This window comes from Aquarana catesbeiana, linkage group LG05 (assembly GCF_042186555.1).
Source record: "Aquarana catesbeiana isolate 2022-GZ linkage group LG05, ASM4218655v1, whole genome shotgun sequence".
NCBI lineage: Eukaryota > Metazoa > Chordata > Amphibia > Anura > Ranidae > Aquarana > Aquarana catesbeiana.
In genome coordinates, this window is record NC_133328.1 from 635,483,802 (window position 1) to 635,498,478 (window position 14,677).

Genomic DNA, 14,677 nt, shown 5'->3' on the forward strand with positions numbered 1-14,677 from the left:
CAAGGATCTAATAGACCCCTAATGTCTCCCCTGCCCTCCAATGCAGCTAATCAAGCACATAAATCATATTTTTAGAGCCCCAAAAAAGTGATCAGCAGCTGTAAGCTTGCTTTAATCCCTTGTCTACCGTGCACATTTATGAATGTACCTTGGTAGACCATTGGCTAATATTCTCACATGAATGGCACTTGGCACAATTTAACCCAAATGTGTTTAATTGAGCAGCAGCTGTCCCCCTCCTTGCAGCCTTGTGACCCTTTTGTCCTCTGTGCCTGGCAGGTGATTCCTCGCGGAGTGGCCGCTCGAAGCGGGCTCAGGGTGGGTGACCGGATTTTGGAGTCGGCTGGAATGGATCTGAGAAATGCCACCCACCAGGAAGCTGTGAAGGCCCTGCTCACCCCAGACAAGGAGCTGCGGCTGCTGGTGAGGAGAGACCCTCCGCCCACAGGGATGCAGGTACCACCTTAATCAGACGATGCAATTACACGGAGAGATGTCGCTAAACATCGCTTACTTTGTCATTTTTTTTCCCCCCTGCAGTCTGCATCATTACTCCTTGATAATAGACTTTTGTGGAATGTTTGTTCCTTTGGAGAATGTTTGTACACAGAGAAATTAAATGAAATGTCCACATCTTCTAGGGGAAAATGAATATGAAACCCCTTCAGGGTGCAGCACTAAGTTACTTAAAGTGATATTAAAGCTTTGGATTTTTTTTACGTTAAAATAATACGATCCTACGATCCTCCTCTTCTCGTGTCCCTCGCCGGCGCTCCTGGCCCCTCCTGCCGAGGGCCCCCCACAGTTGCTCGCTCCCGAGCAGTTACTCTGCTTGTCCATTCATACACAGAGGCTCGGCCCCACCCCTCTATTTCCTCATTGGCTCACTGGCTGTGATTGACAGTATCGGAAGCCAATGGCTCCCGCTGCTGTCTTAGCAAATGAGGACGGAGAGTCCCCAGAAAGGGCTGCGCTGTACAGAGACATTTTTTTACAGTCATGCATGGACTGCATGAAAGTAAAAAACCTTGAGCCTTTAGAACCACTTAAATTACATCAAATAACATCAAATCAAAAATCACATGTTAACCACCTCCCACCCGGCCACTGCACATATATGGCCGGGTGGGAGCTTCCTCCATCTGAGTGGATGTTCAGGAACGTCCCTCAGGAGGAGGGGGATCACGCGCGTGCCCTCTCAACGGTGCGTTCCCGATGCGCTCTTGTCACCCGGACACGGCGCAACTCCGATCGGCAGGAGGGCTCTGTGATTGGTCCTCCTGATCACATGACGGTTGTGTCCAACCACAGCCATCATGTGATGTAAATTCCGTGTGAGGCGAGCAGATCGCTGCAGCCAGCCGGTGATCAGTGAGTATGAGCTGTTTTTTACAGCTTTTTACACACTGATCCCTGGCCCAGTGTCCCCACACAGTGTAGAATCACAATGTCCCCAAAATAGTGTCCCCAAAACACTGTCCCCACAAAGTAAAAACACCTGTCCCCCATACGTAACAGTAAAATCATATGTCCCAATTATCATCTGCGCACATCTGTCCGTGATCATATGCGCACATCTGTCGGTGATCACACAAACCAATTATTATACACTTAACAGAATTTTTTTTTACCAAAGACATGTAGCAGAATACATTTTGGCTTAAATTTATGACAAAATTTGATTTTATTGAATTTCTTTTAAAACAAAGTAGAAAATATTGTTTTTTTTTTTTTTAATTTCCACTCTTTTTTTCGATTATATCACAAAAAATAAAAGACTGATTTGTGAATAAATACCACCAAAAGAAAGCTCTATTTGTGTGAACAAAATGATAAAAATTTCATGTCGGTACAGTGTTGCATGACCGCGTAATTTCTATTGAAAGTGCAAGAGCGCTGAAAATCGGCCTGGGAAGGAAGTGGGTGAAAGCGTCCAGTATTGAAGTGGTTAATATTGAGGCAATCGCTACTTATGAAGGGATATCTCTACATTGTATAAGTGCTTCAGTCAAATAGATTCCGGTATTAGGCCTTGTTCACACAATACCATAGCATACTCCATGTGAGGGCCATGTTTACCCACACAGGGATGAACAGTTGTGTGCATCCCTCCCCTTTGCAGGCAGTCCCATCCATGTCAATTGGGAGATGCAGCTGCACAGACACAGCCACTGTTCCTAATTTGACATGAGCAGCTGCTGTGTCCCAATTGACATGAATGGGACTGCCTGCACAGGGATGCATGGAACCACCTGTGCTCCCCCTGCCGGAAAACGCGGCCCTCGCACAGGTGTCTGCTGTGGTACCCAGCCTTACAAGGGTCTTAACCTCTTGCCGACCCACTCAACATAGATTTACTGTGAGCAGGCAGGCACCACAATGTACCTGTAGGTCGTGGTGTACTCCCTGGTTTGGCGGTGCTTGTGCGCTCGCCCCCTGCTGACCTGTGCTGTGAAAGGACACGGCACCAGTTTGGCAGCAGATTTGACCAATGATTTCAGCTGATACCTGCTGATCGGCTGTGTCCAATCAAAGCACAGATAACCATGATCTGGCTGTTTCTTCTCCCTGAAAAGCAGGGAGAAAAGACAGCCAGATCATAAGTAAAAGCAGTACGCATTTACACATTGTTAGGCACACAGTTAACCCTTTGATTGCCCCTAGATTTTAATCCCTTCCCAGCCAGTGTTATTAATACAGTGACAGTGTATAGTAGCGTCACTGATCACTGTATTGGTGTCACTAGCGATGTCGTTGACCCTCCCAGCCAATGTCTGTCAGAGCCAGATTGCCCACCACCCTATGAGAGTTCCACTATACGTCGCTGATCACCACCATCACAGTATAGCAGGGATATGCAATTAGCGGACCTCCAGCTGTTGCAGAACTACAAGTCCCATGAGGCATAGCAAGACCCTGACACCCAGAGGCAGAGGCATGATGGGACTTGTAGATTTGCAACAGCTGGAGGTCCGCTAATTGCATATCCCTGCAGTATAGCGTCCTAGCTACATAAATTTCAGTGTATATATACTATAGTTTGTAGGTACTATAACTTTTACACAAACAAATCAATATACGCTTATTGTAAATTTTTTTTTTTAATACATTTTGGCCTACATTTATGAAGAAATTCGATTTTTTTTTTTTTTTTACTGGATATGTTTTATAACAGAAAATATTAGGGATTTGTTTTCAATATTTTTGGTCTTTTTTCATTTTATACAATAAAAAAAAACAAAAAACCCAGTGGTGATCGAATACCACCAAAAGAAAGCTTTATTGTGTAAAAAAAAAAAATCAATTTATGTACAGAGTTCCATGACTGTTCCATAGCCATTTAAAGTAGCTCAGGGCTGAACCGCAAAAAAATGCCCTGGTCATGCAGGGGGGTAAAACCTTCCAGGGGTCAAGTGATAAAAACAGAAAGTAAACGTTTTCTGTGCTACAAAATTCCGTGATGAATCCCCTTTCACTTCTCATATTATGGACTGCAGACAGGCTGGACTTTTATACTCTGTACACCATTGCAGTTGTATGCTGCAAACAGGGCACATGATGCATATGAGACGTTCTATAGAACTTGCATTTGTTGGCTCATTGTTTCTTAGTTGTCTTGGAAGCAGATGCTGTGTGCGTGTTAATGACCATCTTCTATTCTGCAGGAAATCTGCATTGTGAAAACACCAGGAGAGAAGTTGGGGATCAGTATTCGTGGCGGAGCCAAGGGTCACCCTGGAAACCCCCTCGATCCAACTGATGAGGGTGTCTTCATCTCCAAGGTAAGTGCCGTTTTTATATTTTATAGAGATGTATTGAAAACCAGCACTTTCTGACTCAGCCTATATCTATCTAGTTTGGATCTTTTTACCCTTCAGGAAGCAGCTTTTCCTGCTAGGTGACCAATCTGTCACTGATCAGTGCATCGGCTCGCTGCCAGTACCATGTGACCAAATCGCATCAGATCACGTGACAATTGTAAACAAATGGACGGCTTACCTTCATGCGATTCATTGTGTATAATTGTGTTGTTAGCTGTGATTGACCACAGCGATCACATGGTACAGACAGGGCTAATCACAGCCAATCTGTACCATGTGGTTAGCCGTGGCCAATCACAGCTAACCGCAACAAAACAAATGAGTTGATTTCATTCAATAAAATGCTTCACTGCTATAAGCAATCATAATGTGTAAAAAAAAAAAAATAGTAGTAAAATGTTACTATGGTAACATTATATTGCTCTGGTCAGTGTTAAAATTTTTTTTTTTTTAAATGTAAAAAGAAAAAAATTGGAAAAAAATTAGGTTTTTTGTTTTTTTTTCTGTACTGTCACCAGTCAGTGATCCTGATAACCACCACACCAGTTATATGATGACGCTGTACTGCACTTGTGACAGTATGTAGAAAAAAAAAAAAATTTCCAAAGAATTGACAAAGTAATTACAACTTCAGAAAACTCGCCATGCCTCTTACCAAATATCTCAGACTGTCTACTGTCCAAAAAGGGGGTCATTTGGGGAGTATTCGTACTGTCCTGGCATTTTTGAGCCTCAAGAAATGAGATAGGCCATCAGGATTGATCAATTTTCATAAATATATATAGATATATATATATCAATATATCTATATATAGATAGATATATCTATAGATATATAGATAGATATATCTATCTATATATCTATAGATATAGATATCGATATATATCTATATATAGATATATTTATATCGTAGTACAAAATTTCCCCTTGGGGGCGGGACTTTATAAGCATAGACTGTGAGACATAAATTTTAGTAAAAAAAAAGGTATGATTTTTTTATTAAATATCAAAAACAGTGACATAATACTCATACAAGCATATATTTAGAAGTATCTAAAAAAAATATATATATTTTTCGAGCGCATAATATTTCCGAATAATCATAGAAACTTTTATGCTCAAAATCTGAACATATAATGAATGCTCCTATGCATTCGATGTTTCCTACGCGTTACGAAGTATCATACACTCCTTCTTCAGGGATAATCCGATATGCAATTTATTCTAAGTGTAGCAGTCTAAAAGAAAAAAAAGATACATATTTTCAACAACAACATACATCTAATGTTTTTACGTTTTAGACTGCTACACTTAGAATAAATTGCATATCGGATGATCCCTGAAGAAGGAGTGTATTATACTCCGTAACGCGTAGGAAACAACGAATGCAGAGGATCATTCATTATATGTTCATATTTTGAGTGCAAATGTTTCTTTGATTCTTCGGAAATATTATGCACTTGAAAAAGAAAATGATTTGCACAGATATTTCTAAATATATGTTTGCAGGAGTATTATCTCACTGTTTTTGATATTTGTTTAATAAAAATGTCATACTTTTTTTTACTAAAACTTATGTCTCACAGTCTATGCCTATAAAGTCCCGGGATGTTGACTGGTATACAGCAGATCTTTTCATGATCTCCATTTTTTTAATCTATCTATCTATCTATCTATCTATCTATCTATCTATCTATCTATCTATCTATCGATAGACTAAATAATATACACTGATTGGGTTATTTTCACCAACGAAATGTAGTAGAATATATTTTGGCCTAAATTTATGAAGAAAGATTATTTGCAAAAATGTATTTTTTTTATTTGTTTATCAAAAAGAAAAACCCCAGTAGTGATTCAATTCCACCAAAAGAAAGCTCTATTTGTGTGAAAAAAAAATAATACAAATTTCATATGGGGTACAGTCTTGCATGACCGCGCGATTGTTATTCAAAGTGTGACAGTGCTGAAAGCTGAAAATTGGCCTGGGCAGAAAGTGCCCGGTATTAAAGTGGTTAATGACCTTATTATTGGGTCTACCTCTTCTGTTTTGGAGTGGGATGTATTGAAGGTGTAAACCAAGTGCCAAACAAAGAGTTTTCTCTGCTGTACTTTGAATTGCAGGGAAGGATATTGCAAGTGTAAGTGTCTCTAGCTAATTCCATCTTTCCTGCAGGTCAGTTCCTCCGGGGCAGCAGCTCGAGATGGACGTCTGAAGGTCGGCATGCGGATTTTGGAGGTGAATCAGCAAAGCCTGCTGGGGATGACGCACACAGAGGCAGTCCAGGCGCTGCGTGGAGTAGGCGACACTCTCCTTGTTCTTGTCTGTGATGGCTTTGATCCGGTCTCCACTAACTCAATTGAGGTGAGATGTCTGCTTAATTGGCTTGAGCCGTTTTACTCGCTCATTCCCAACCTTCTTTTTGGGATCTTGGGCCCCTTTCACACTAGGGCGGTAAAGCGCCGCTATTATTAGCGTCGTTTTAGCGGCGGTATTCGGCCGCTAGCGGGGCGGTTTTACCCCCCACTAGCAGCCGAGAAAGGGTTTGCATAATAGCCGCGCTGCTCCATTGATTTCAGTGGGCAGGAGCGATGAAGGAGCGGTGTATACTCCGCTCCTTCACCGCTCCGAAGATGCTGCTAGCAGGACTTTTTTTTTCCCGTCCTGCTAGCGCACCACTTTCACACTGGAGACACAGCATTGGCTGTTTTGGGTCGGTTTGCAGGTGCTATTTTTAGCACAATAGCGCCTGCAAACCGCCCCAGTGTGAAAGGGGTCTTAAAGTGACACCTAGACTAGGCCGATGGGTTCCTTGAAGTAGATGTACATTCCAACTAGATGACGTTTATTTTTTTCCACACACACTGTGGTGCCATAAGCAGTTATCTTCAAAATCTTAAAATGTAACTCCACTTTCATGGGGAAAAAAAATGCAAATGTAAAAAAAAAAAAGGAATATAGTGTACACAATTGCTACATAAGTCACATTTGTAATTGAATGTTTCCTTTTTCAATCTGCAACACTGTAATTTTCTGTAAAACTCAATGCAATATGGCTACCTGGAGGTACAGAACGCCCCCCCCCCCCCTCCCCCCCCGGAAATGTCATTTCCTGCTTGGATTGGCTCATGAATTTTACCTGAAATCTGCACTACAGTAAGATACTGTACAGGGAATTTGGTTGCAAAAGGCAAACATTTTAAATGCATTCTTCTCCTCCGTTTTCACAAAGGAAACGGGGGGGGGGGGTTATAACCAAGACAGTAATGTTAATAAAACTTCACATAAAGTACCCTCATGGCTAACAGAAATAGACTGGAAAAATTTAACATAAGTCACCGGGACCGGATGGCTTACACCCGAGGGTCTTTAAGGAACTCAGCCAGGTGATAGCCAGACCATCGTTCCTAATAATGATAATTATAAAATCACTCCTATTTACTTTACACATGGACACAGACAAACCGCTTCCTAATGACAAAAGGTAGGAATCTGCCATAAAGTTTGTGAAAATCCCGGCAATGTACATTGATCACCCAGAGGGGAATGTTTTTTTTTTCTCCCCTCAACAAAAGTGGAGTTGCTCTTTAATTGTACAGTTCAGGACACAGGCAGGACACAGGCAACCTATTCATACAATGTGTATTCTAGGATCGTGCCATCAGGTGATTGGACACTGGCAAGATTTTGAGGGCATGCCCCCTTGGGGACACCTCTCCTATAATCCCACCCCACTCCGTGAGTCAGTGATGGTGAATCTTGGCACCCCAGATGTTTTGGAACTACATTTCCCATGATGCTCAACTACGCTGCAGAGTCCATGAGCATCATGGGAAATGTGGTACCAAAACATCTGGGGTGCCAAGGTTCTCCATCACTGCCGTGAGGCATGTACATCATTGCCCTGGACCAGCTTCCTCATAGTGATGATGGTGAACCATGCCTGAGCAATGTATGGCCTCACCAAGGGTGCATGTGACCAGATGACATCAATTATTACATAAGACAGTTTTAACAGGAAGTGCCAGAACAAGGACCCTAAGGCAGGATCACAAGAAATGTTTTAACAAAAATTAGATTTAAAAATATTGAAAATGACTTATGAGATATCATTAATATGTGGTTCTATTTTCTTTTACCTTTAACCTCCCTGGCGGTTTTCCCGAGTGTGGCTCGGGTGTTAAATTTCAGTACCATTAGCGGTAACCCCAAGCCACACTCTGTATTGCATTGCAGGATCCTGGTGCGGTATACTTACCTCGTCCCCAGGATCCTGCAATGTCCCCCCCGCTGTGTCTGCGTGCTCTGTCCTCATCCCGATGCCTCTGTGTGCCGGGCTCCATTCCCTGCGAGCGTCGCGACGCACGGGGGCGGAGCCCGGTGGCAAATTCAAAAAGTACAAAATTCATAACAAATACAGTACACTGTAATCTTACAGATTACATTACTGTATGAAATCATTTCAGATCCCTTTTGTCCCTAGTGCTTTGTCCTATGCCCTGCATGCAGTTTTATATTATATATACTGTTCTTTCTGCCTGGAAACTGGAGATTGTCCATAGCAACTAAAAAGTGTCTCTTTACGTCAAAAGTGGTTTTAGACCAGCTAGAAAACAGTGATGGTAAATAAGAACACTTGCAGAATTGAGCGATAGTGAATCGTGGAGAAATTCATTTTATTATTACTATATTATTATTTTTTTATAATTATTTATAGTTATTTATTATATTATAATTTATGATTTTGTGTTTCAAACTCTTAGTGGACAGATCTAAGTGTGTTATTGCTAAAAATTACAGGCCTACAATATATATATATTTTTTTTCCCAAAAAATTGCGTTTGAAAGAGCGCTGGGCAAATACAGTGTGACATAAAATATTGCAGCAATTGACATTTTATTCCCTAGGGTCTCTGCTAAATTATATATAATGTTTGGGGGTTCCAAGTAATTTTCTAGCAAAAAATATTGATTTTAACTTAAGAAACAAGTGTCAGAAAAAGATTTAGACTTTTAAGTGGTTAAACTTCCTGCATTTACATGTTGTTTAAAAACTTGGCAGACTGCCTGGATTTTTTTTTCACACAGAAGTTGTTTGATCTAAGAAGGAAGAGTTAGTTACAATGTTTCATGTTAAAAACTTGGCAGACTGCCCAGATGTTTTCTTTTGACAGCTGAGTGAGCAGATAAGTCTCTCCACTTGTTATATGACAGAATCGGCAAACTCTGCAATAGAGATCATGATTTTTTTAACGATTAATTGTGCAGCTCTACTGCTTGGCACCCGGCTTGCTAAGGAGGCATACAGAGGAGAGAGAGAAGCTGATAGTGCCAATGTTCTGTCAGATTAGGCGATCCGTCAAATTTTGCAACGGAAGTGACGTTCCGTCATGGCCATCTTGCTACACCCAGCAGTCGCCCACAGTGAGAAGGCAGCAAGCGGACATCTTTTTACACCCACCGGAGTCTTGCATTTCACACTTATTTTTAAGAGTAAACTGAGCTTATATAGTGACATACAGTATTTTAAAATCCGTCTGACTGTTTTGATGAATTTTAAAAGCAGCGGTAAGCCTGCTGATCTCACAGGTTTACTGATCTGACAGAGCACCGCTGCTTTTAAAATTCAACATCAAAACAGTCAGACGGATTTCAAAATACTGTATTTCAGAACTATGTAAGCTCAGTTTACTTGTAAAAATAAGTATGAAATGCCATACTCCAGTGGGTGTAAAAAGATGTCGGCTAGCCGCCTTCTCGCTGTATCCTTACTGTGGGCGACTACGGGGTGTACCAAGATGGCCGTGACGGAACGTCACTTCCATTACAAAATTTGACGGGCTGCCTAATCTGACGGAACACTGACGGGGGGAAGTTTATTGAAATTTTCCTTTTTACAAAGCCGTAAATTAGATGTCCTTCCAGGACTGAGTGACACTCAATCCTAGAGTCCTGTCAGCCAATCCTGTGTGAGGACACGCCCCCTATGTGAAATGGGTAGAAAGGCAGCCAGTGCCGTTTTGCCTGAAGAGGACTGTCGGCGCTGGACTGAAGGTAAGTAGAATTTGTTTTTTGTTTTTTCTCTATAAGAGGAAGGGGGGATCCATTTAAAAAAAAAAAAAAAAATGTTGGTATTTTACGCTAATTTCATTAATCTTCCATATCATGGCGAAATGACATCCATTTGCACTTTTGTGCAGCTAGTAACACAAGGCGGCTGAACTCTGCCCTGCTTATCTCCGTAGGCTTCCCCTGGCGTGATCGCCAATCCGTTCGCGTCCGGCCTTGGAAGGAAGAACAGCATGGAGAGTATTTCGTCCATCGATCGTGATCTGAGTCCGGAAGAGATTGAGCGATTGCAGAAGGTAGGCTTTAAAGCAAGCGGGGTCCTGTGGGTGGCCTGTGCCTCAGGAAGGGGACCGGTGGTGACTTTGTGCTCCTCTCTAGCAGGAGGTGGAGGTGGTTCGGGAGGTGAAGTGGGAAAAAGAGGACATGGAGAAAGTGGTGAGCGCTCTCATTCACCTCGTACCCTGTCCGTCATTTATGTGGACTTCCCTTCCATCAGTAGATTTGTATGTGTATATAGTACAGCAGCACTCTCATTCCACCATAACATGACGATTGTTGTGTCACTGCGCGTTTTAGAGGCATACAAAATCTTTTATATTTCTTTTCTCTAAAGACATTTCTAGCCATTCACAGCACTAGCCTTTCTGCAACCTTCCTGTTAATTGTCCATTTCTCAAAGTCGATCTAAAGCCCAAACTATTTTTATTTTTTTTCAGAGTAGAAAATGGTTAAAGTGGAATTCTTGCTTTACACATAACTAGCCTTAAAGCGGAGTTCCACCCAAAAGTGGGACTTCCGCTTTAAGCACTCCTCGCCCCCTTGCATGTAGGTTTTTTGGGGAGGGAGTGTGTGCCTACTTTAGAGAGGGACTTCCTGTCCCACTTCCTCCTTCCGCCTACGGGCCACCTAGACGACTCCTCTTCCCTTAGGCAGAACCTCCCTCTCGGCAATCTTCTGGAACACGTGACAGATCCCAGAAGATTGCTTGTCCACTGGGAGAGCGCAGCGCGACTCGCGCATGCTCAGTGCGCTCCCGGCCGTGAAGCTGCAAGGTGTCACACGCGGGTGCCTACAGTTTCAATGGAAAGGGAGAGGAGCGAGGCTCGGTACGGCCGCATCGCTGGACCGTGGAACAGGTAGGTGTCTGTTTATTTAAAGTCAGCAGCTACAAAAAGTTTAGCTGCTGACTTTTAATAAACAAAAAAAGCCTGGAACTCTGCTTTAAAACTGTTTCCTCCGCCCCTCCTAACACCTATGCTGTCTATCCTCCACTCTGACAAAGTAAAGCCTGGAGCTGTAATGTCACTCATATGGGCTTCAATGGCTCGTCCATTGTCAGGGCTCCCCCCTGAAGCCGTGCTGGCTGACGCAGGGGAGCTGGATCACATGACTGGACTAGAGCGGCCTGAAAATTGGTGAGTATTTACATCTTCCTTACCCAGGTTAGGATGGGGCACGGAACAATTTTGAGGCTTGTTACAGTGGGGAAAATAATGATTTGATTCCCTGCAGATTTTATTTAGTTTGTCCACTTTCAAAAAAGTGAAGCATCTATCATTTTTATCCTACCCTGTTTCCCCGAAAATAAGACCTAGCGTGATTGTCGGTGATGGCTGCAATATAAGCCCTACCCACCAAATAAGCCCAACCCCGTTTCCCTGAAAATAAGCCCTACCCTGAAAATAAGACCTACAAGGACTTTAGGGCTTATTTGGGGGTTAGGGCTTATATTGCAGCCATTACCGACAATCACGCTAGGTCTTATATTCGGGGAAACAGGGTAGGTGTATTTTAAATGATAGAGACAGAATATCAACCACAAATACAGAAAAAACATGATACAAATGTTATAAATTGAGTTTGCAGTTCAGTGAGTAAAATAAGTATTTGATCTCCTACCAACCAACAATAATTCTGGTTCCCACAGACTGTGACTACAGCATGTGCTCAGGTGGTACACAGATTAGTCCTGTTAATGTAAGAAGGTGCTCCTAATGACAACTCATTTTGTGTATAAAGGAAACCTGTCCACAGAATCTCTTTCTTCCATTCAAACCTCACCATCATGGGGAAGACCAAAGAGCTGTCAAAGGACGTCCGGGACAAGATTGTAGACCTGCACAAGGCTGGAATGGGGCTACAAGACCATCAGCAGGAAGCTTGGTGAGAAGGAGACAACTGTTGGAGCCATTATTTGTAATGGGAAGAAATATAAAATAACCATCAACCGCCCTCGGTCTGGAGCTCCATGCAATATTTTCCCTCATGGGGTGAGGATGATCATGAGAAAAGTGAGGGATCAGCCCAGAACTACACAGGAGGAGCTTGTAAATGATCTCAAGGCAGTTGGGACCACAGTCTCCAAACAAACCATTGGTGCCAAAATACGCCACCATGGATTGAAATCCTGCAGCACCTGCAAGGTCCCCCACCCAAGATAGCACATGTACACGTCTGAAGTCTGTCACCAAACATTAAAATGAGTCCGAGAAGGATTGGGAGAAAGTGATGTGGTCAGATGAGACCAAAATTGAACACTTTGTCATTAACTCCACTCACTGTGTTTAGAGGAAGAAAAATGCTGACTATGACCCTGAGAACACCATCCCTACAGACAAGCACAAAGGTGGAAACACGATGCTTTGGGGCTGTTTCTCTGCTAAAGGTACGGACAGACTTTGCCGCATTGAGGGGCCAATGGACGGTGCCATGTATTGTAAAATCTTGGATGAGAACCTTCTTCCCTCAGCCAGAACACTGAAGATGGGTCATGGATGGGTCTTCCAGCTTGACAATGACCTTAAACATACTGCCAAGATAACAAAGGAGTGGCTCAAGGAGAAGCACATTAAGGTCATGGAGTGGCCTAGCCAGTCTCCAGACCGTAATCCTATAGAAAATTTATGGAGGGAGCTGAAACTTTGAATGGCCAAGTGAGAGCCAAGAAACCTTAAGGATTTAGAGAAGATCTGTAAAGAAGAGTGGACCAAAACCCTTCCTGAGATGTGTGCAAACCTGATCACCAACTACAAGAAACGTCTGACTTCTGTGCTTGCCTAAAAGGGTTTCTCCACCAAGTACTAAGTCGTGTTTTGCTTTGGGATCAAATACTTGTTTTACTCACTGAACTGCATCTCAATTTATAACATTTATATCATTTGTATTTTCTGGATTTTTGGTTGATATTCTGTCTCTATCATTTAAAACACACCTATGATAAAAATGATAGACCCTTCATTTCTTTGTAAATGGGCAAACTTACAAAATCTGCAGGGAATCAAATAATTATTTTCCCCACTGTAGGTGTATAGCCAGAATTCCACTTTAAAACCCTTCTTCATGTTCTTTTTACATTTTTTTTTTTTGTCTCTTCTGTTGGGGAGATTTCCCGTTACTTCCTGTCAACAGAAAGGGATGTTAAAATCTCTGAGGTGGGGGAAACCACCTCTTGGCTATCACCTGAACAAGTGTCCCCACCGCAAGATTTTCCCTCTATTCCTGTTCCAGTGGCAACTCGAAATTTCAGTCCCGTGAAAATAGCAGGATGAATAACACTGCAGGGTTCTAACCCTTCCATCCAAAACTAACCAAAAACGTTTGGGCTTTAGATGCACTTGAACTAATAAAATCATTGTTGGATTGTCTGTCTATGCCTGATCAATGATCATAAATTACGGTCACTCCAACCAAAAAGTGATTCTATGCTTGGAGTGGCCTTGTCCTTGTCCCTTTCTTTTCTGCCTCATTGTCTCCATTGTTTTCAGCTCACACAATGTTTCTCATTTCTCTTTGCTGATCCTCTTCCAGCTCCCCAGTCTTCTGTACACTAAAACCTCCTCCATCCGCTCATTCCTGCCAGTCTGCCCATTTCCATCTGTCGTCCTCAGCTCCATCCTATGATTTCCCTTCCCTGAAAATCCTCCTGTGGTTGGGTTGCTTTATGCTTTTTATTTTAATTTGAGCCTTCCAATCCCTCACTTCCCTTCTCCAGCCAATGATCTGTCAGCATGCAATGGCCTGCATGTCGTCTTACTTTCTTGTGCTCCGTTTCTTTTCCCCTCTGCTCCTGCCCTGTGCATGGCTTCGGCTCCTGTGGCTCGCTCTGACTGTCCTGTCTCTGTCAAGGAGAGAATGCGCAGGGAGCGCGAGGAGGCTACGCGGCTCCTCGAAGAGGAAGCTAAGGTGAGAGACCTGTCCGTCTGTAATACCCGGCATTATAGACTCTGTAGGGGGAGTTTACCTTCCTGTCCGTTAGAGCTGCACGATTCTGGCTAAAATGAGAATCGCAATTTTTTTTGATTAGAAGATAGATGACGATTCTCGCGGCGTAACATCATCTTTCACATTAGAACAAAAAAAAAAATTGGGCTAACTTTACTGTTTTTTTTTGTTTTTTTGTTTTTTTTGTTTTGTTTTTTTTGTTTTTTTGTTTTTTTTTTATTCTTTTTATTTTTTTTTATTCATTCATTTTATTCATTGAAGTGTTTTTTCCCAAAAAATTGTGTTTGAATAACCGCTGGGCAAATACAGTGTGACTTAAAATATTGCATAAATTGACATTTTATTCCCTAGGGTCTCTGCTAAAATATATATAATGTTTGGGGGTTCCCAGTAATTTTCTAGCAAAAAATATTGATTTTAACTGAAACAAGTGTCAGAAAAAGATTTAGACTTTAAGTGGTTAAACTTCCTGCATTTACAGTTGTTTAAAAAAAACTTGGCAGACTGCCTGGATTTTTTTGCACAGAAGTTTCCCTTTGATCTAAGAAGAAAGAGTTATACAAT

General features: G+C 42.2%; 1 protein-coding gene across 18 annotated transcripts in view; it reads left to right on the forward strand.

Annotated features, from left to right (window-relative positions):
* The window catches only part of SCRIB (scribble planar cell polarity protein), a 278,513-nt gene that overhangs the window by 179,712 nt on the left and 84,124 nt on the right, over window positions 1-14,677 (forward strand). For 10 of the 18 annotated variants that reach the window (XM_073632382.1, XM_073632388.1, XM_073632384.1 and 7 more), the window contains 6 exons: window positions 280-456; window positions 3,666-3,782; window positions 5,999-6,187; window positions 10,069-10,188; window positions 10,271-10,327; window positions 14,018-14,074. In XM_073632382.1, the coding sequence (XP_073488483.1) occupies window positions 280-456; window positions 3,666-3,782; window positions 5,999-6,187; window positions 10,069-10,188; window positions 10,271-10,327; window positions 14,018-14,074 (717 nt within the window). The remainder of the gene's footprint in view (window positions 1-279; window positions 457-3,665; window positions 3,783-5,998; window positions 6,188-10,068; window positions 10,189-10,270; window positions 10,328-14,017; window positions 14,075-14,677) is intronic. The other 8 variants (XM_073632383.1, XM_073632396.1, XM_073632385.1 and 5 more) reach the window with 4 other exon arrangements.